The sequence below is a fragment of the Eleutherodactylus coqui genome, chromosome 4, assembly GCF_035609145.1.
Source record: "Eleutherodactylus coqui strain aEleCoq1 chromosome 4, aEleCoq1.hap1, whole genome shotgun sequence".
NCBI classification, from domain to species: Eukaryota; Metazoa; Chordata; class Amphibia; order Anura; family Eleutherodactylidae; genus Eleutherodactylus; species Eleutherodactylus coqui.
In genome coordinates, this window is record NC_089840.1 from 288,483,293 (window position 1) to 288,505,596 (window position 22,304).

The 22,304-nt window shown below is 53.7% G+C and overlaps 1 protein-coding gene and 3 non-coding genes across 4 annotated transcripts; all 4 read left to right on the forward strand.

Moving 5' to 3' along the window:
- Positions 1-614: 614 nt before the first annotated feature.
- On the forward strand, positions 615-21,056 carry EIF3A (eukaryotic translation initiation factor 3 subunit A). Its single transcript, XM_066601371.1, has 23 exons — positions 615-764; positions 3,229-3,419; positions 3,503-3,639; positions 4,714-4,877; positions 4,961-5,160; positions 5,244-5,452; positions 5,543-5,714; positions 6,676-6,780; positions 6,861-6,959; positions 7,057-7,173; positions 7,391-7,576; positions 7,851-8,198; positions 8,282-8,386; positions 8,473-8,586; positions 8,803-8,925; positions 9,950-10,103; positions 12,864-13,045; positions 13,782-13,867; positions 13,986-15,253; positions 17,208-17,340; positions 17,422-17,543; positions 18,585-18,757; positions 20,692-21,056. Exons 1-22 carry the CDS (start codon positions 716-718, stop codon positions 18,755-18,757), a joined length of 4,437 nt encoding a protein of 1,478 aa, XP_066457468.1. The 5' UTR covers positions 615-715; the 3' UTR covers positions 20,692-21,056.
- Positions 7,210-7,337, forward strand: LOC136626835 (small nucleolar RNA SNORA19). Its single transcript, XR_010792684.1, has one exon. It is a non-coding gene; the product is annotated as a small nucleolar RNA SNORA19 (small nucleolar RNA).
- Positions 7,601-7,733, forward strand: LOC136626834 (small nucleolar RNA SNORA19). Its single transcript, XR_010792683.1, has one exon. It is a non-coding gene; the product is annotated as a small nucleolar RNA SNORA19 (small nucleolar RNA).
- Positions 8,950-9,068, forward strand: LOC136626836 (small nucleolar RNA SNORA54). The gene has a single exon (XR_010792685.1). It is a non-coding gene; the product is annotated as a small nucleolar RNA SNORA54 (small nucleolar RNA).
- Positions 21,057-22,304: the final 1,248 nt, after the last annotated feature.

Here is a 22,304-nt window from a genome sequence, read left to right on the forward strand (position 1 = left end):
TGTGCCCCTCCGGGAAGGAGTCTGGTAAGTGCCGCCGTGACAAGACAACACTATACCCTCCCAGCTCCCCACGTATGTCAGGTGTCCGGGGTCTCCCTATGGGAAGCTGCAGCAGTATAGAGCACACAGGTGGGGATCAGCTGGGTGTAGTTCTCTCTGCAGCCGCTGGTGTCAGTATAGAGCACACAGGTGGGGATCAGCCGGGTGTAGTTCTGTCTGCAGCCGCTGGGGTCAGTGTAAAGCACACAGGTGGGGATCAACCAGGTATAGTTCTCTTTGCGGCCGCTGGTGTCAGTGTAGAGCTGTTCTGTCTGTGGTTACAGGTGGGGATCAGCTTGGTGTAGTTCTGTCTGCGGCCGCTGGTGTCAGTATAGAGCACACAGGTGGGGATCAGCTGGGTGTAGTTCTGTCTTCGGCCGCTGGTGTCAGTGTAAAGCACACAGGTGGGGATCAGCCAGGTGTAGTTCTCTCTGCGGCCGCTGGTGTCACTGTAGAGCTGTTCTGCCTGTGGTTACAGGTGGGGATCAGCGCGTGTAGTTCTCCCTGCGGCCGCTGGTGTCAGTATAGAGCTATGCTCCCGGCGCTGAGTGGCGCTTTCTGACGTCAGGAGCCGGATGTGACGTGTCGCTCCGCCTGCTCGCTCTTTCTCTGGCGTGGCCGCCATGCTGCAGCTGCAATAACCGGAGCCTCTCGGTCGTGATCCCCCGCCGCCATCATGCCGGCCTACTTCCAGCGCCCCGAGAATGCCCTGAAGAGGGCGAACGGTGAGTGTAGCGGCCGCCGGTCCGTGCGGCTCCATCACCGCTGAGCCCGCCGCCTCCGGCGCTGCACCGTCACCCGGGACTAGTTGGGCGGAGCGCCCCCTGCTGGCTGCAGCGCGGGCCACCAAGGCCGCTGCGGGAGCCTCATAGCATACGGAAGCTAATAATACCGGACTGTGACGTCAGATATGACCTCATAGACCCCGAATTATACAGAATGTACAATGTGCGGGGAATACACGGGGCTGTGACGTCACAGGTCCCTATACACTGATGATACACGGGACTGTGACGTCACAGGTCACTATAAATAGATGATACACGGGGCTGTGATGTCACAGGTCACTATACACTGATGATACACGGGGCTGTGATGTCACAGGTCACTATACACTGATGATACACGGGGCTGTGATGTCACAGGTCACTATACACTGATGATACACGGAGCTGTGATGTCACAGGACATTATACACAAGATATACGGGGCTGTGATGTCACGGGTCACTATACACTGATGATACACGGGGCTGTGATGTCACGGGTCACTATACACTGATGATACGCGGGGCTGTGATGTCACGGGTCGCTATAGACGCTGGCGATACGCGGGGCTGTGATGTCACAGGACACTATACACTGATGATACACGGGGCTGTGATGTCACAGGACACTGATGATACACGGGGCTGTGATGTCACAGGACACTGATGATACACGGGGCTGTGATGTCACGGGTCACTGTACACTGATGATACACGGGGCTGTGATGTCACAGGACACTGTACACTGATGATACACGGGGCTGTGATGTCACGGGTCGCTATAGACGCTGGCGATACGCGGGACTGTGATGTCACAGGACACTATACACTGATGATACGCGGGGCTGTGACGTCACGGGTCGCTATAGACGCTGGCGATACGCGGGGCTGTGACGTCACGGGTCGCTATAGACGCTGGCGATACGCGGGGCTGTGACGTCACGGGTCGCTATAGACGCTGGCGATACGCGGGGCTGTGACGTCACGGGTCGCTATAGACGCTGGCGATACGCGGGGCTGTGACGTCACGGGTCGCTATAGACGCTGGCGATACGCGGGGCTGTGACGTCACGGGTCGCTATAGACGCTGGCGATACGCGGGGCTGTGACGTCACGGGTCGCTATAGGCGCTGGCGATACGCGGGGCTGTGACGTCACGGGTCGCTATAGACGCTGGCGATACGCGGGGCTGTGACGTCACGGGTCGCTATAGACGCTGGCGATACGCGGGGCTGTGACGTCACGGGTCGCTATAGGCGCTGGCGATACGCGGGGCTGTGACGTCACCGGTCGCTATAGGCGCAGGCGATACGCGGGGCTGTGACGTCGCGGGTCACTGTACACCATGAAACTAGAAAAAACTTGATATTAGAAAAAGCTTTCTGACAGTGAGGGGGATCAGTGAGTGGAACAGGTTACCACAGGAGGTGGGGAGTTCTCCTTCAATTGAAGTGTTCAAACAAAGGCTGGACAAATATCTGTCTGGGATGACTTAGTGATCCTCTACACCATGATACAGGGGGGCTGTGACGTCACAAGTCACTGTATACTGATGATATACGGGGCTGTGGCGTCACTATACTGATACTATACAGGACTGTGACATCACAGGTCACATAAAGTGCTCTGACAGGACTGTGACATCACAGGTCACAAAGTGCTCTGACAGGACTGTGACATCACAGGTCACATATGGGCTGGCTGTATGTGGAATCTGCAGTGGATCCTAGCTGTGAGCACGGTCGGTGACCCGGCGTATGACTGTGTACTGCGTGTGGCCTCGTACCGATGCCGGCGGTCATGAGCGTGCAGCTTTTTTTATGGCGCCGATATCTGCGGCAATATATAACACGGTGTATTTCTGTTTTCCGCGAGCGGATTACGTAATTCCGACCACTAATGTGCATTTGTAATCCAATGCAATTGATCCGTGTATCACTGCCGATCATACAGTCGCAGAATCAGCAATCTCGATCCGGTCGTGTGACACCCCCACCCCTCCCCCACCCCATAGACTGATAATATACAGGACTCTGACATCATAGGTCACACGACATACGCTGTGATGTCATACGTTGTATGCCACGGGTCGCACACGATGCTATACAGGACTGTGACGCTGATGTCTTATGGGGCTGTGATGTCATACGTGACAACATGCTGGACTTACTGGGGTACACGGCTGCGGACCCCCTCACTCAGTCTGAGCGGAGAATTTCTGCAGACGATCTCTCGTTGGACGTCTTGTGAGGCTTCCTTGCGGCCTTCCCCCCCCCCCTTCCCCTCCACCGCCGGCTCCTCGTTGGGTCCTGTCACTGACTGCTCCTCATTGGTTGTGTGGAGGACTCTCCTGTTGGGTTGGGGGGGTCTCGGTGGTCTGGAGGATGCTCTGCTTTGTGTCTTACTCTTCCATCTCCTTGCAGAGTTCCTTGAGGTCGGCAAGAAGCAGCCGGCTCTGGACGTTTTGTATGACGTGATCAAGAGCAAGAAGCACCGAACATGGCAGAAGATCCACGAGCCCATAATGCTGAAGTACCTGGAGCTCTGCGTAGACCTCCGCAAGAGCCACCTGGCCAAGGAAGGCCTCTACCAGTACAAGAACATCTGCCAGCAGGTAAAGGGTGGAGCACAGAGCGCCGCGCGGACCCCCAGACATCTTCACCAGGCTGACTCCTCCTCTTCTCGCCTCTCTTCTAGGTAAACATCAAGTCTTTGGAAGATGTGGTCCGAGCCTACCTGAAGCTGGCTGAGGAGCGGACGGAGGCGGCCAAGGAGTCTTCACAGCAGATGGTTCTCGATATTGAAGATCTGGACAACATCCAGACTCCAGAGAGGTTATTAACAATAAGTGTGTGGGTGCTATCCTGCCTGTGAGGATGTGCTGCTGCGGCCCACGGGGCTGGTGCGTGTGTGAGGATGTGCTGCTGCGGCCCGCGGGGCTGGTGCGTGTGTGAGGATATGCTGCTGCGGCCCGCGTGGCTGGTGCGTGTGTGAGGATGTGCTGCTGCGGCCCGCGGGGCTGGTGCGTGTGTGAGGATGTACTGCTGCGGCCCGCGGGGCTGGTGCGTGTGTGAGGATGTGCTGCTGCGGCCCGCGGGGCTGGTGCGTGTGTGAGGATGTGCTGCTGCGGCCCGCGGGGCTGGTGCGTGTGTGAGGATGTGCTGCTGCGGCCCGCGGGGCTGGTGCGTGTGTGAGGATGTGCTGCTGCGGCCCGCGGGGCTGGTGCGTGTGTGAGGATGTGCTGCTGCGGCCCGCGGGGCTGGTGCGTGTGTGAGGATGTGCTGCTCCGACCAGCGGGGCTCGTGCGTGTGTGAGGATGTGCTGCTCCGGCCCGCGGGGCTGGTGCGTGTGTGAGGATGTGCTGCTGCGGCCCGCGGGGCTGGTGCGTGTGTGAGGATGTGCTGCTGCGGCCCGCGGGGATGGTGCGTGTGTGAGGATGTGCTGCTGCGGCCAGCGGGGCTGGTGCGTGTGTGAGGATGTGCTGCTGCGGCCCGCGGGGCTGGTGCGTGTGTGAGGATGTGCTGCTGCGGCCAGCGGGGCTGGTGCGTGTGTGAGGATGTGCTGCTGCGGCCAGCGGGGCTGGTGCGTGTGTGAGGATGTGCTGCTGCGGCCAGCGGGCCTGGTGCGTGTGTGAGGATGTGCTGCTGCTGCCGCCCGCACGGTTAACGTATGGCTGTCAATACTGCTGACCCGGCGAGTGTGAGGACCTGCTGCTGTCTGCATGGCTGGTGAGTGTGTAGATGTGCGGCTGTCCATGTGGCTGGCTGTGTAGAAGCGCCCATGCGGCTGGCAAGTGTGTGAACCTGTTGTCCTACGTTGGCGAGCGTGTAGCTGTGCTGCTGGCGTGTTTGCATGCGCCCGTGTCTGGTGACTGACACATGCGCACAACCTTGTTTACCCCTCCGCAGTGTTCTTCTGAGTGCCGTGAGCGGTGAAGACACCCAGGATCGTACGGACCGCCTGCTGCTGACTCCTTGGGTGAAGTTCCTCTGGGAATCCTACAGACAATGCCTGGACCTGCTGAGGAATAACTCCAAGGTGGAGCGTTTGTATCATGACATCGCCCAGCAAGGTGGGTGCAGCTGCCCATGGGGGGGCAGGGGATATGTTATGCGAAGCGAGTGCCGTTTCTACTATTTTTGACTCTTTTTGCAGCTTTCAAGTTCTGCCTGCTCTACACCAGGAAGGCCGAGTTCCGGAAGCTGTGTGATAATCTGAGGATGCACTTGGGTCAGATCCAGCGACACCACAACCAGAGCACGGCCATCAACCTGAACAACCCGGAGAGTCAGTCCATGCACCTGGAGACGCGGCTGGTTCAGCTGGACAGCGCCATCAGCATGGAGCTCTGGCAGGTCGTTAGCACTCTCCTATCGTGGCGGGTCTGACCGCTCCTGGTTGTATCTCATGCTCCGCTGTCGCTTCTTTCATCCCCCAGGAGGCCTTTAAAGCTGTTGAAGATATTCACGGACTTTTTGCCTTGTCCAAGAAGCCACCGAAACCTCAGCTGATGGCCAATTACTACAACAAGGTGTCCACCGTCTTCTGGAAGTCTGGAAACGCGCTATTCCATGCCTCCACTCTGCACAGACTCTACCACCTATCCAGGGAGATGAGGAAGAACCTGACCCAGGAGGAGATGCAGAGGTGAGTGCCGCGCGACGGCGGGCACACGATCCCATGTAATGGGGCACCTTCCCACCAGGTAATGAGGTGCTGCCTTATCTCTCCCCTCAGGATGTCGACCAGGGTCCTGCTGGCCACCCTGTCCATACCCATAACTCCGGAGCGCACGGACATTGCTCGTCTGCTGGACATGGATGGCATCATCGTGGAGAAGCAGCGGCGCCTGGCCACTCTCCTGGGACTGCAATCTCCACCAACCCGTGTTGGCCTTATCAATGATATGGTGAGATGGGTCTATGTGTCTTTTGGGGTGTGTAGTGGTAGGGAAGGGGACAGAGTGGCTGCTCTCTGCTTCCATACTGTGATCGGACCACACGAGACATCTTGAAGATCAGCAGCTGGTTGGCATTGTTGTGTAGGGGATGGGGATGACGGGAGTTGGGAGACCCTCACATGCCAAATGTCACAGGACAAGAACTAATATCATGTAGGACCCCCTATAGGCCGGCAAAGTGCGGTAACCACAAGTGGATGGAAGACGTCTGGATGCCCCCACAACTCTGGGGTAACTGTAGGTGCAGGGTCTCTGGTGTGAATGGACCTCTCCACCACATCCCATAAGTGCTGGATTGGGCTCATGTCGGGGGAACGTCCGGCCGCACCATTCATAGGACCTCTCCAGGATGCTCCTCCAACCAATTCTGGACAACTTGTCCCGATGGCACGGTGCAGTATTCTGCGGGCATATCCCATCATTGTGGGGGACATGAAGTCCATAAAGGGCTGCAAATGGTCACCAAGCATTGAAACGTAGAGGGCATCAGTCAATGATGTGTTTAGACGGACCAGTGGACTCAACCCATGTCATGAGAACATACCCTATACTAGTATGGAGCCCCCACCAGCCTGCACAGTGCCTTGTTGATAGCTTGGATCCATGGCTTTCCCGGTACACGTTGAGGAATGTTAAATGTCCGGCGCCCGCTATCACGCCTCGTTCCCATATTTCCTGAAGCCTTGCCATGGGCACACTTCCCATTGTTTAACCTGAATCACAAGATAACACTTCACACGTGTGACCGTTCCCAAACCATCCCCTGAGGCAACGCCACGTCATCAGCCGCGTACATACCGCTATCCCAGGACTTCTGGCACTTCGGCGTATAAAGATGATTTATAGATGTTTGCCTTGTCCGCATGTGCCAATGTCTGACAGTACGGTGGGGGGCGCTCTTGTCTTCTAGGTTCGGTTTAATGTTCTCCAGTATGTGGTCCCGGAGGTGAAGGAGCTGTACAACTGGCTGGAAGTGGATTTCCACCCTCTGAAGCTGTCTGCCAGAGTCACCAAGGTACGAAGCCCCCGTGCCGTCGGCTGCATCCCCAGATTTGTCTTTGCCGGCCGTGTTAACTGTTTGTTTCCCCTTTAAAGGTTTTGGACTGGGTAAAGGAACAAGCGGAGAAGGAGCCGGAGCTTCAGCAGTACATGCTGCAGCTTCAGAACAACACCATCCTGCGTCTGCTGCAACAGGTAACGCTCCAGCTACCGTTCATGGCTGCTTTGGTGGGGGTTGCGGACATCATGGCGGCAGGCCTGACCGGTAACTCAACTGGTTTTCCTTACCCAGGTGGCTCAGATTTATCAGAGCATTGAGTTCTCGCGCCTCACGTCGCTTGTGCCTTTTGTCGATGCGTTTTTGCTGGAGAGAGCCATCGTCGACGCTGCCCGCCACTGTGATCTGCAGGTAAGTGATCCGGGGAGCCATGTCTCCAGGACCCCACGGCACATTTCATTGGCTTGTTCTCTATATCCTGATGAGCAATGCTATTTCTGATGTGCTAGAACACAGCGAAGGTTAATTAGCAGTGTAACTTGGTAGTTACCGCTGCCAGTCACCTTCATACATGTTCTGCCAGTAGGGGGTCTTCTCATGTCTCATTGTGGTCTTTGTGTCTTTGCAGGTCCGTATAGACCATTCGTGCAGAACGTTAAGCTTTGGCTCAGACCTGAATTATTCTACTCGGGAAGACGCGCCCCTTGGACCTTTCCTACAGAACATGCCCTCAGCGCACATCCGGAACCAGCTGACCGCCATGTCTTCTGTTCTGGCCAAAGCGGTGGCTACCATCAAGCCTGCTCACATCCTGGTGAGTCTCGGCGCGGTTCGCCTGCAGCACGTTTCATTGACTGGCTTTCCTCTACTTGTTGAGCCGGGTTATTTCTGATGTGCTAGAGCAAAGTTGAAGGCTAATTAGCAGTGTGACTCCTCAAGTAGTTACTGCTGCCAGTCTCCTTCAAACATTTCTTGTGTTTTCCATGTCTTATAACCTTACCGAAACCCCAACTGTATATCTAGTTCAGCAATATCCCAGTCGGAGGGTTTGTTGGCGCTTTTCTAACTAAATTTGGCTTGACTTGCAGCAAGAGAAGGAAGAGCAGCAGCAGCTCGCCATCACCTCCTTCTTGAAAAACTCAAGGAAAGAGCATCAGCGCATCTTGGCTCGTCGGCAGACCATTGAAGAGAGGAAGGAACGCCTGGAAAACCTAAATATCCAGAGAGAGAAGGAAGAGTTGGAGCAGCGAGAAGCTGAACTCCAGAAAGTCCGAAAAGCAGAAGAGGAACGTCTGCGGCTGGAGGCCAAAGAGCGAGAGAAGGAGCGCATCCTTCAGGAGCATGAGCAGATCAAGAAGAAGACCGTGCGAGAGAGACTCGAGCAGATCAAGAAAACAGAGCTGGGTGCCAAAGCCTTCAAAGACATAGACATTGAGGTGAGGAACATGTTGGAAAGCTGTAGAAAGAAACCTTGCGTAATCTGTAAATGTACTAAAGAACGTGTCTGTGAACTCTGCAGAACCTGGAGGAGTTGGACCCCGACTTCATCATGGCCAAACAGGTGGAACAGCTGGAGAAGGAGAAGAAGGAGCTGCAGGAACGTCTGAAGAATCAGGAGAAGAAGGTAAGCGGCAGAGCTGGAGGTCCTGGCCGGTCGGTGGGCTTGGATGATTGGTTTAAGATGTTTGTCTTTTCCCTTTCTCTGTGCAGATTGACTATTTTGAGAGGGCAAAACGCCTGGAAGAAATCCCCCCCATTAAGAAGGCTTATGAAGAGCAAAGGATCATGGACATGGAGCTGTGGGAGCAGCAGGAGGCTGATCGGGTATGGCTAGATCAATGGCTCGGTTCCTCCAGTGACTGGCTTCATGGACGCTTGACTCTTTAGCGACCGATTCTTCCCCCTCTACCCCCATCATCCCCGATATTGTAACCTTCCACCAGTCCTGCTGGAAGGCCTTGCCTGTATGCGGGTTGGGGTGCGGCGCCCTCCTCCGGGCAGCGTGAATTGCTTTATTTGATGGTCTTCTGTGCCCAACAGATTAGTTCTCTGATGTTGGAGAGGGAGAAAGCTGTGGAACACAAGAACAGGATGTCCAGGATGCTGGAAGATCGAGACATGTTTGTTTCTAAGCTGAAGTCCGCCCGCCTCTCCGTCTACGAGGTCAGTCTTGGTCTCCGTTCTTCTGTGCACCGTTCGTAACCTGTGGTGATGCTTTGCCAGTGGGTTCCATTCCGGTGCTAAATCATAGCCAGAGATAAGATATGGCCTGACATCATCAGACCCCGTTATCTTTGGGAACATGTGTAGCTTGTAATTGGGATATATGAATGCCTGTCTTTAGTTTCTTACTGAATGCTTTAACCCCTTAGTGACCACAATGCGCTTTTGATGGCGATCATTAATGAGCCTTAGACCAGATCAGCTGCCGTTTCATGATACTTTAGTATTATAAAGGGGTTTTCCCGTGACCTAAAATTTCATAACCCCTCTGTCCTTCCTAATTGCAGCTGAGCAGGACCTGTGACTGCTGCAGCCAATCACTGGGTGACTGCTGTGGTCGATGATTGGCTGCAGCAGTCACAGGTCCTGCTCAGCAGCAATCGGGAAGGACAAGAGGGGTCGTGAAACAATTTTAAGTTGTGGGAAAATCTTCAGTGCTGGACACGGGGCATCTGTCAGATAACAGATCAGCTCCGGCTCTAATGGCCTCGCAGGGTGATGATGGGTTACCGTAAAGGCTGGGGGCCTGGTAAAGGATCTGCTCCACCAGCTCTATCTATCCCATACACTGCACACACAGAGCAGGATATCCTCTATCTCTCCAATACACAAGTGTACATGTGAGGATCCTCTCTGCCTCCCCGCACAGGATCTCCTCTTCTGTGTGCAGTGTATGGAGACGTCCTAGCAGCAGTCTGCATCCACCAGCTCAGAGAAGGCTTGAGAATTAGAGATGGAGCCTGCAGAGGGAAAACTAGGGATAAGTGCAGGATATAAGTCCTATAATGACCAGATGTGGTGGTGGTCCTCATTACACACACGGCGCCATAGTCTGAAAAGTGAGGTACGCTTTAAGGCCAAAAGGTGCTGATCCTTGAGGTGCCCCCTACTTGTCTGCCCCCGTGCCGTGGCCGAGGCGCTGTCATTGTTTTTGCTCTTTGTGATTCTTACATTGAATCTTCAGGAGAAACTGAAGCAGTTCCAGGAGAGATTGGCCGAGGAGAAGGCGGCTCGCTTGGAGGAACGTAAGAGGCAGCGCAAGGAGGACCGGCGCATTGCTTACTACCAGAGTAAGGAGGAGGAGGAGCAGAGGATCCAGGAGGAGCAGCTGAAGAAGGGTGCGTGCTGTCGCCGTCCTGCCAAGACCCAAAATGGGGCTGATTTACTACTGAAAGTGTGCCCAGAACCGGTCTTGCGTGCTTTAAAACACATTTATGACCTGTTTTATGCTTTTAGCATCGGCTAAATGCAGGGATGCAAAAACTGCCATGAAACAAAGCCCCACTAATAGGTGGTAAAAAGTTGGACTAAACCATCTAAATTTGCCCCAGATTTATCATCCAGCACAAACCACTGCGATAAACGGATGTCTCTTAACCCCTTCTTACCATGTACGTCATGGGTGTGTGGATCGGGAGCCAATCTGCTCCATGCTAGGTGGGTACCGGCTGTCTTTGACAGTCAGCAGCTGCCATCGGTTCTAATGCTGATCTTGACTGTTAACCCCGTCAGTGCCTCATTTGGTGTTCGGGAGTTCCGAACGGCCCCCATCATGATAAGATTCCGAGGTGGCGTTCTGTTGCTATGGTAGCCCGGGGCATTCTTAAGGCTTCCAAGGCAGCCATGACTGATTGCCTATCAAGGTGTGCCTGTTGCATGTCCTAGACTGCCTGTCAGAATGCAGCGTAATGTGATACTATGGTATTACCTTACTGTGTGAGCGGTCAAATCAATTGCAAGTTTTTCTGCAAGTATTACTGCATTCCCCACACAGTGAAGGTCGTCACAAAAAGACATAAAAAAAAAAAATTGATCGCCCTTTCTCTACGAAAAAAAACTTGGTAAACGATCAGAAAGTCACATGACCTCCCAAATTCGTATCGAAAGAAGCTACAGAAAGTCTCGCAAAAAAAAAAACGAGTCCGTATATATTTTTTTCCCCGAAGATTTAATTTTTTTTAATAGTACAGAAAAATATAGATTCGGTATTGTTATCACACCGACCCACAGAATAAAGCTGCAACATGTACACCATGAAAACAAGTCCCTGTCCCCCCCCCAACCCCAAGATGGCGGAATTGCATCCCCCATGTAACTTGTTTTTGCAAGTATTTACGTTTTCAGTACAGTATATCGTACCTTACATAGCGCCGCTGAAAAATACAACTCATCCCACAAAACAACCCGCAGACAGCAACGGCGATAGCAAAATAGTTAAAGGGGTTGTCCCGCGCCAAAACGGGGTTTTTTTTTTCAACCCCCCCCCCCCCCCCCCCCACCCCACCCCGTTCGGCGCGAGACAACCCCGATGCAGGGACTTAAAAAAAAAAAACCCCGCACAGCGCTTACCTGAATCCCCGCGCTCCGGTGACTTCTTACTTACTGGTTGAAGATGGCCGCCGGGATCTTCTCCCTCGGTGGACTGCAGGGCTTCTGTGCGGTCCATTGCCGATTCCAGCCTCCTGATTGGCTGGAATCGGCACGTGATGGGGCGGAGCTACACGGAGCCGGCATCCTGCACGAGCTGCCCCATTGAGAAAACAAGAAGACCCGGACTGCGCAAGCGCGGCTAATTTGGCCATCAGAGGCCGAAAATTAGACGGCACCATGGAGACGAGGACGCCAGCAACGGAGCAGGTAAGTATAAAACTTTTTATAACTTCTGTATGGCTCATAATTAATGCACAATGTACATTACAAAGTGCATTAATATGGCCATACAGAAGTGTATAACCCCACTTGCTGCCGCGGGACAACCCCTTTAAGAGTTTTCAACTATTCAAAAATGACAAAAAGGGTGGCGTCATTAAGGGATTAAGAGCGTCGAGTCCAAGTCTGCAGTCTGTCACCTGGTAGCAGTAAACCTGCCCAGATACTTCGGTGTTGCTCGAACTTCTCTGCATTGTTCTGCTCTGACCAGAGACTCGACTCCATGAGATCCTTCCACGTATCGGACTGCGCAAAACCTCTTCTGTCTCGGGTGGAGAAGATCCTTATTTAAAGGATGATGATTCCACCTGGAGGTGCAAGCTGGTTAAAGGGAACCCGTCGGGTCCCTAATGCTGCCCTGGCTGTGGGCGGCACAGATGGCATGTTTGTGGAGGAGTCTGATGGGGCTCATTAATCTTGTATCGTTCCCTCGCCTGCAGTTCCTGCCGTTGATTGACAATCTGTTGCTCTGCATATGAAGGGCAGGGGCGCAGTGAATGTACAACCACTAATGAGCCGCGTCGGACTCGTCTCTGCCGGGTGCTGCACGCTGATAAATAGAAGGATTATAAATAGAGATGAGCGAGCGTACTTGGATAAGCACTACTCGCTCGAGTAATTGGCTTTATCCGAGTATCGCTGTGCTCGTCCCTGAAGATTCGGGTGCCGCTGCGGCTGACAGGTGAGTCGCAGCGGGGAGCAGGGGAGAGCGGGCGGGAGAGAGGGAGAGAAAGATCTTACCTCCGTTCCTCCCCGCTCTCCTCTGCAGCTCCCCGCTCCGTGCCGGCACCCGCATCTTTAGTCCCGAGCACAGCGATACTCGGATAAAGCCAATTACTCGAGCGAGTAGTGCTTTTCCGAGTACGCTCGCTCATCTCTAATTATAAAGCGTCTTCGCCGCCCGCTACGAGTGACGGAGCGCTGAAAGCTGCATGCAGATAGTTTCCTCTTTAAGATTAGATTTCCCAGGACCCACCCGGATGGAGAGCGCGACCTGTAAAGTCTCCCTCTGGTGCGCTTTGATTTTCTCGTAACTTGAAAAACACTACAGCATGCGTATGACCATCTATAGATCGCAGCGCTGACGTCCGCTTGTTCGCTGCTGCTGTGATTGCGATGGGACTTCCGTGTCGCCAGTCCGTCTTGTAACCCTTCCTTGTTCCTTCCAGAGCGAGACGAGCGAGAGCGGGTTGAGAATGAAAAGAGAGAAGCTGAGCAGCGAGAATACCAAGAACGCATCAAGAAGCTGGAAGAGCAGGAGCGCAAGAAGCGCCAAAGAGAATTGGAGATCGAAGAGAGGGAACGGCGACGTGATGAGGAACGGCGAGGAGGCGATGATCCTTTCAAGAAGGTGGGCATATTCGGGGCGAGTGCAGTCCTTAGAATGGCAGTGGCCCTTAGTTACATGATTGTTAACTTGGCTAGTTAAAGGGACACGGTTACCACTATAAAGTAACTTGTGCTTTTTAGGTGGGAGGCGGGGGGGGGATTTTTTATTTTTTTTTGTGCTCACCCATTTCCCACATTGGGGGGGAGCAGGTGAGGTCCACGCGTGTTCTGGAAATCTGATTCTTTTTAGACTGCTGTGCATGCACCCTCCCATAGACCTCCATGAAGGAGTCAGCAGACGGCGGTCTAAAGAGTCAAATGTTCAGACTGCGCGGTGGGAGCAGATGAGTATTAAAATTGCATCCTCCAGCTCCGTCACCTACCCAAACGGCACCATAACTTGGTTTATGGTGAGTCGAGGGAGAGCACCTAGAAGGTGAGTGAGGAGATGTGTAAGAGCATTCGTGCTCCTCTGAGAAGTATATGCAGATTATTTGCATTACTTTATGATGGTCAGTGTCCCTTTAAGAGGGGTGTTCTCCAGTCACATCCAGAGCTCCAGTTACAACCTGCCTGCAGTTTTCTACAGTGTACCAGGTGAGTAGTAATGTATGGGCCATGTGTAACGGCTGGTTCTGCTGTGTGGTCCTCGGTGACTCTCTGGTGACTTCACATCTACTTATTGTAGACTTCTGACTTGGCTTTGTTTTAGCGCTTGCTACCAGTGATCTCTTATAATGTACTGTTTTTTATTTTAGGATTCCAGTCGCTGGTCCAGTAGAGAGGCTGAGAGCGGTTGGAGACGAGGAGGAGATACTGACGACCATAGTAAACCCTTAGAAAGGTAGGTTTCCTGTTGTTAGACCTCTTCAGTTTGGTGTAATTGTCTCCCCTTTGTAAATCGTATTCCTGTTGGTTTTTACGCTGTATACAATAATAATCTGATTTTGTCGTAATTCTAGGGAATGGCGCAGAGGACAGGACACGGACAGATCGACAAAATCGGAGGCTGAAGAGAATGCACCTGCCCACAGTGAAGGCTCTGACTTCAAAAAGGATGATGAAGGGCGTTTGGATGAAGCCAAAAGGCGATTTGAGGAGGATCTTGCACTTCCGCACAGTGGGCCAAATGATGAAAAAGGACCAAAGCGTGATGTGGAAGAAGATAAAGGCTCATGGAGAGGTGCAGAAGAGGATCGTGGTCCCAAGAGGGGCTTTGATGATGACCAAGGTCCCAAGAGGGGCTTTGATGATGACCAAGGTCCCAAGAGGGGCTTTGATGATGACCAAGGTCCCAAGAGGGGCTTTGATGATGACCGAGGTCCGAAGAGGGGCTTTGATGATGACCGAGGTCCCAGGAGAGGCTTTGATGATGACCGTGGACCTAGGGGAGGCTTTGATGATGACCGTGGACCTAAGAGAGGCTTTGATGATGACCGTGGACCTAGGCGAGGCTTTGATGATGACCGTGGACCCAGAAGGGGCTTTGATGATGACCGTGGCCCTAGGAGAGGCTTTGATGAGGATCGTGGTCCCAGGAGAGGCTTTGATGATGACCGTGGACCCAGGAGAGGCTTTGATGATGACCGCGGCCCTAGGAGAGGCTTTGATGATGACCGCGGCCCTAGGAGGGGCTTTGATGATGACCGTGCCCCTAGGAGAGGCTTTGATGATGACCGTGCCCCTAGGAGAGGCTTTGATGATGACCGTGGCCCTAGGAGAGGTTTTGATGATGATCGTGGCCCTAGGAGAGGCTTTGATGATGATCGTGGCCCTAGGAGAGGCTTTGATGATGACCGTGGTCCCAGGAGGGGCTTTGATGATGACCGTGGTCCCAGGAGGGGCTTCGATGATGACCGCGGTCCCAGGAGGGGCTTCGATGATGACCGCGGTCCCAGGAGGGGCTTTGATGAAGATCGTGGCCCCAGGAGGGGCTTTGATGAGGACCGTGGCCCTAGACGTGGCTTTGATGAGGACAGGGGTCCCAGGCGTGGCTTTGATGAGGATAGGGGTCCCAAGCGAGGTTTTGACGAGGACAGGGGTCCCAGGCGAGGCTTTGATGAAGATCGAACACCCCGTAGAGGATTGGAGGAAGATCGTGGTTCATGGCGAAGTGGTGAAGATGATAGAGGTTCCAGGAGAGGTGGAGAGGAAGACCGAGGCCCTAGGCGTGGGGGTGATGACGAGGATGATCAATCGGCCTGGAAGCCCTTTGGGTCAACTCGCCCTGGTAAGTGACATCTTCCTTTAATGACGTGTCTGGTAAAGGCCATGGCCATCTTTTACCCTGATTTTTATTTTATTTTTGATCTGCTCCAAAGCATCCAAGTTCTCTGGGTGGGCAGATCACACAGGCTGCACTGTATGGCTCTATAGAGAGGAACAAAGTAGTAGAAAGGGGAATGATCAAGGTTATGTATCAGTGGAGAGAGGGTTGAGCAACCATGGCATACTTTGCAGAACTGGAGCAATTGAGAATCGCACTCCCCTCAACATCTGTGTTTTTTAGCACTAAGCGCAGGTGATTGTTCATGTATTACTGGGAGTGGGTGGTACACAAACGCCTCAGTCCAGCGTGTATTACGGGTGGAGGGACAGAACCTCACATCCAGCGTCCCACGGGTGGGGGTGCAGACCTCCCATTCAGAGTTTATTACGGGGGGGGGGGGGGGGGCAGACCTCCTCTGTCCAGCGTGTATTACCAGGGGAGGGGGTGGAAGAGACCTCTTCTGTCCAGCGTGTATTACGGGTGGGGGGACAGACCCCCTTCTGTCCAGCGTGTATTACGGGTGGGGGGGGACAGACCCCCTTCTGTCCAGCGTGTATTACGGGTGGGGGGGACACACACCCCCTTCTGTCCAGCGTGTATTACGGGTGGGGGACACACACACCCCCTTCTGTCCAGCGTGTATTACGGGTGGGGGGGACACACACCCCCTTCTGTCCAGCGTGTATTACGGGTGGGGGGGACACACCCCCCCTTCTGTCCAGCGTGTATTACGGGTGGGGGGGACACACCCCCCCTTCTGTCCAGCGTGTATTACGGGTGGGGGGGACACACACCCCCTTCTGTCCAGCGTGTATTACGGGTGGGGGGGACACACACCCCCTTCTGTCCAGCGTGTATTACGGGTGGGGGGAACACACCCCCTTCTGTCAAGCGTGTATTACGGGTGGGGGGGACACACCCCCTTCTGTCAAGCGTGTATTACGGGTGGGGGGGCACTCCCCCTTCTGTCAAGCGTGTATTACGGGTGGGGGGGGCACTCCCCCCTTCTGTCCAGCGTGTATTACGGGTGGGGGGCACCCCCCCTTCTGTCCAGCGTGTATTACGGGTGGGGGGGGGGGACACACCCCCTTCTGTCAAGCGTGTATTACGGGTGGGGGGGGGGGACACACCCCCTTCTGTCAAGCGTGTATTACGGGTGGGGGACACACACCCCCTTCTGCCAAGCGTGTATTACGGGTGGGGGGGGCACCCCCCCCCTTCTGTCCAGCGTGTATTACGGGTGGGGGGGGGACACACCCCCTTCTGTCAAGCGTGTATTACGGGTGGGGGGGACACCCTTCTGTCAAGCGTGTATTACGGGTGGGGGGGACACCCTTCTGTCAAGCGTGTATTACGGGTGGGGGGGACACACCCCCTTCTGTCAAGCGTGTATAACGGGTGGGGGGGGACACACCCCCTTCTGTCAAGCGTGTATAACGGTTGGGGGGGGACACACCCCCTTCTGTCAAGCGTGTATTACGGGTGGGGGGGGACACAAACCCCCTCTGTCCAGCGTGTAATACGGATGGGGGGCAGACTCCACTCGTCCAGCGTGTATCACTAGGGGGGGGGGGGGGGGTGTAGATACTAGGGGGGGGGGGGGGGCGTGGGCAGATTTCTTCCGTCTGGCGTGTCCTCCGCAAGAGAGAGATCTGAAACCAGGAGCAGGTTTAATGCTTCCTATCGAGGGTGTGAGAATAAATGAATGTCGCAGCCTGATACTTTTTTCTTTAATCTGAAGGTGCCGACCGTCTGTAGCCTTTACCATGAAGCGTCGGCTGGAGTTCAGGGTTTGCACGCTGCTGGTTGTGTTGGTGCGCAAAAACTGCACTGCGGCCTAATAGATGCTGCTGGATAGAGTGACCCCAGATGGAAGTGGAGCGCCCGTTAACTTTCTTAATGACTCCTTTTCTAGGGGGATGGCGTGAACGTGAGAAAGCACGGGAAGACAGCTGGGGGCCGCCTCGAGAATCCAAGCCATCTGAAGATCATGACTGGTCCAGAGGAGAAAGGGTAGCGGACTCTGAAGCAGAACGGCGGCCGGCTCCGTGAGTCTGGTGGTGGGTGACGGGGAGTTGGGCACTGGTTGGCAGTTAGAGGCCGTCTACAATCTGTGCTGTATGTTGTAGAGAGCAGTCGGCCTGGAGACGCGGAGGAGAAGCTGCTTTGTCCGGTAGGAGAGGCTCGCCTGGTGATGAAGATGATGATAAGGAAGAGGAAAGACGTCCGCTAAGAACAGAACGAGATGAACGTACGTCAATCACATGGGTTATAGAGTTACTACTGAGCTGTAGGAGTGCGGGCAATAGCGGATAGTAGTTATACGGGAGGACACGGAGCAGGTCACCAGCCCAGATCCATTGGCATAAAGAACGCCAAAAACTAGCGTAGCCAGCCCCGTTAATGTCCTCCAGAGAGTAGATCTATACACTGACCACAGGGGGAGCTGTCTCACCTACATAACACCCAGATTTAACATGCATTCATGAGTTGATGTCTTCATACCTCTGATATATTTTCATCTACTCGGGCTGACGGCCTCGTTCATACCAACTGGTGCGGTCTCACGTTATTGAGAAGACTACGTGCTGTTGCTGTCCTGGGCTTTAATGCGCGATGACCACATATCGCGTACGTGCAAATGAGAGGGATCACCACGCACGCGCTGACGTCACAACGCTGTGCGCTGCGTCCCATATGGTGGAACAGGGAAGAGCCCCTGTTCAAGGATGACACCATAACCATGCCCCCGGGTAGGCAGGGAGAACTACGGAACTGGGCTGAACGAACCAGATAATATAATTCATCCTATTCATTCAGGTACTCCCCCAAATAATGATCGGATGATCCGATCTGTCGGGATATATGGAGGGCAAATCGCATATAATGGTTGAGAGATGTGTCTAGGAGATCGATCTTCCCTCGGGAGGTGATGACAGGGATTCAGCCGCGCTGACACCTCTGACCATATTGGAAGAGCGCCCGGCCCGGCTGACCACTGTCGATCACTAGTTCTCATGACACGTAATTGGAACGTTCCATCCAATAAATATATATATATACCCATTTTTTTAGAATCGGGGAAGGAGGATTTGTGATCAAACAACCACTGTGAGTCCTCACCATATTTTGCCACATAGGTCCGTGGTAATTGTCCTAGATCAGTTCTGCAATTTGTAAATCTGTGAAGCATTTGTTTAGTTTTCCCGTATAGGTTTTAATTTGTACTAAAAAAGTTAGGTTTTGAATAGTCCAGTCAGTGAACAGGTTTAACATGCTGTCTCTATCCCAGCGAGTCCGTGGCGAAGAGCAGAAGATAAAGAGGAGCGTTTGACGCCCCGACGAGCTCCGGTCGCAGACAAGGAGAAGAGTTCATGGCGCACAGAAAAGAAGGAAGAGAAAGAAGCCCCTCGTCGGACCAAGAATGAGACTGATGAGGAAGGATGGACGACCGTGCGCCGCTAGGTAGGTCCTGCTTCATTTTCCTCTAGCCATACGGATAGGCCTATGAAATCCCATATTGCCAGATCCCTGGAAGTTGTCATAAATGACACCCAGGAGTCCATATATGTATCCCCTCACAAGTCACTACTACAGCTCATGGGAGGAAACGTTCACCCAAAACGGATGTCAAGGGGGGCTCCCCTGATGTCATTGCCCATATATGGACAGTTAACAAAGGAGTTCGCTGTGACCCTGCAAGAGAGAGAGGGGTTCACTATTGGAGTACAGCTAGAGTTCTGGACAGAGCATCGGGATTGTTATTTGTCCTCCCGGTGGGCTTTCTTCTGCCACATCTTGCCTTTTGGTGTTCAAACTCGGAGCTGCCACTTATTTCCAGAAGTGGGGGGATGTCACCAGGTGTAGAGCGGACAACGGGGTCTGGTGGGGGGATGTCACCAGGTATAGAGCGGACAACGGGGTCTGGTGGAGGGATGTCACCAGGTGTATAGCGGACAACGGGGTCTGGTGGAGGGATGTCACCAGGTGTAGAGCGGACAACGGGGTCTGGTGGAGGGATGTCACCAGGTGTAGAGCGGACAACGGGGTCTGGTGGAGGGATGTCACCAGGTGTAGAGCCGACAACGGGGTCTGGTGGAGGGATGCCACCAGGTGTAGAGCCGACAACGGGGTCTGGTGGAGGGATGTCACCAGGTGTAGAGCGGACAACGGGGTCTGGTGGAGGGATGTCACCAGGTGTAGAGCTCTGGTGGGGGAGGATGTCACCAACCAATCAATATGGGACATTGCAGCTTCTGGACCTTCCAGAGTCCACTGTTGCCCACTTTATTGGGCAATGGAGACCACCCGGTGTGCGGTGCCGCCACGTTCAGGGAGACCTCGTAAAATGACAGAACGTGGACAACGACCCTTGTAGGAGCTGTGAAGACATCACACACATCGTCTGCCCTCGCACAAGAGGTCCCACAGGTCATTGGAACATCAATTGGCACCAGAACCCTCCGTAGGGAATGGCATGCGAAGGGTTACCATGGACGAGCGGCTGTATACAACATCACTGCAGCGAATGCACAGCGGCGCCTGTGATGGGGCTTGAAGCGACAGACTAAGTGAGGGAAAGCAAGTGTTGTGGACAGATAAATCCCAGTCCACCATCTTCCGATCGGATTGTCCCTCTTGGGTGTGGCGGTTGTCTGGAAAGCTGTTTCTACGTGACTGCCGCGTCCCAATAGTAAAGTTTGGAGGAGTTTCTGTTATGGGGTGGTGTTGGGGGGTTCTGCTGGGAAGGACTAGGACCATTGGTTATAGTGAAGACCACCCTCAATGCCAATGGGTACAGAGACATATTCCGGACAATGTGGCATCACCTACCCTGTGGCAATACTCTGGTACAGCTCTGTGTCTCTACCAACATGACCGACCACCATGTCTATGGCATGCAGTGTGGAGGAGCAGAACGTCTCCAAACTTCATTGGCCCAAATCCAGATCTCAATCCCATCGAGCATCTCTCGAACAAACTAGAATGCCGTATCCGTGCGCCCAACGCACCCATCATCCCTCACATCACTATCCATAGCTCTCCAGGAATGGGGGCAAATGCCTCCACACAGCTATGGGATTTTGGTGGAAAGCGGCTGCGGAGGGTGACTGCAGTCCTTGAGGCCAAAGCGGTCTGACACCAGACAGGAATAAATTGAAATGTCATCCCCTTGTATGTGCGTCCAATATTGTCAGCGCGGTGTATGTCCAGGGCTTTTTCTGTATGAGTTGGCAGTCCTGAGCTTGTGCACCCTGTAGTGTTGGTGTCGCCGCCTCCGTATCTCGGTCATCTGGGTGTCTGTAGGTTCCTGGTGTCTAGTAGATAACGGTGTAATAACTGCTACATCCTCTCTCCCGTCACTGCTGTAATACCTTCTTGTTTCTTTGCATTTTTAGGGCTAAATGGCCAGGATTACTAAAACGATTTGGGTCCTTGTTGCATCATGGCTCTTCAATCATCACACAAAGTAGAGACGAGACCATCTTAAAGAGCGTCGGCGGGTGGGAAGCGTCTCCCGGCCGCCATTGTTTGATATTCTCATTTGATATTCTGATCATTAATGCAGTGACACCTTGAACCCAGGAGGGTTGTTTGCTCTGCAGCTCAATGTGTCCACAAGGAAGGTGAAATCCTCGTATGATCTTCGCCTTTTCTTTGACTTCTTTGTTGGCTTCTATCACGTTGATGTGCAATTTGATGTCATTTGGCCAACACGGGATTTAGTGCTGCTTATACCAGAGGAAATAAATCTGCAACAATTCGTGTTTTGTCTTTCGTGATGTGAGAAGTGTCGGTGTATAAGCGGCTCCATACCCAAATACCTGGAACTGCAGGGGGCATCAATGAGGGCCGCTCGGAGGGCTGAGGTGGTGCTATGTATCACCTGAGCGGTCATGATTGACCCACAACCAATGGAGATATAGGGTGACTGCACTTAGGAGTCCTCTTCATGATGCATTAAGGGGGTATTCTCAACTCCGCAAGTTATCTCATCCACGGGCTAGGGGATAACTTGCCGATTGGTTGAGGATCTGACCACTGGGACCCCCACTGATCTTAAGAAATCGCTCCCGGCAGGTCCCAAAACTCTGGTGGCGACTGCACCATTTACTTCAATGGAACTGCCGAATTCAAGTGCTTGACAGTCTCCAGTGGTCCCACTGAAGTTAATGGGACCACTGGAGATTCGTAAACACTTTAACTTTAGGCCGCCTGCAGACGGGCGGGTCGGATCCGGTGGCGAGAATTCTCGCCGCGGGACCCGACCCGAGCGCCTGCAGAGACCAGCGCATACTTACCCACGCCCACCGGCTCCGGCTGTTTGATGTGCCGGCTTGCGCAGCCCGGAGCCGGCGGCGGGTGAGTGACATTTCTGTGCGAGGCTCTGCGAGCCCCACACAGAAATGGAGCATGCCGCGATTTGTTTGCAGCGCGATATTTCGCGCTGCCAAATTGCGGCCGTCTGCATAGGATTGCAGGCTTCCGCGGGAAATCCGGCCGCGGAATTTCCGCTCGTGTGCAGGCGACCTTACCTCCAGTGGTCTGTCCCATTCACTTCAGTGGCACCGTTGAAGTCGGCACTCGCCAGCTGTGCCATTGAAGTAAATAGTGCAGTGGGTGGACACCCGCCATCAGAATTTCAGGACCTGTGGAGGTCCCAGCAGTCGGACCACCACCCGTTGGCAAGTTATCACTTATCCTGTAGATGGGGCATAACTTAGTTGGAAATGCCCCTTTTTAAGCTTCAGGCTTTGGCCCGCATCTCGGCTGCTGTGCATTTGCAGTAATACGTTGTGCCAAAATTTAACCTCTTTAAAGGTGCCTTGTCGGGTCCCTCCTGCTGCCCTGGCTGCAAGCGGCACAGAATAGCGATGGACGCAATAATTTCAGCGGTCTGTTACGTTTTTTATAACTTACCTGAAAGTGTGCAGCGTGCTTCTAGAGCGGGGGATGATGATCGTGTATGTACGCTCCTCCAGCCCAACTGACAGGCATTGCCATATTACTG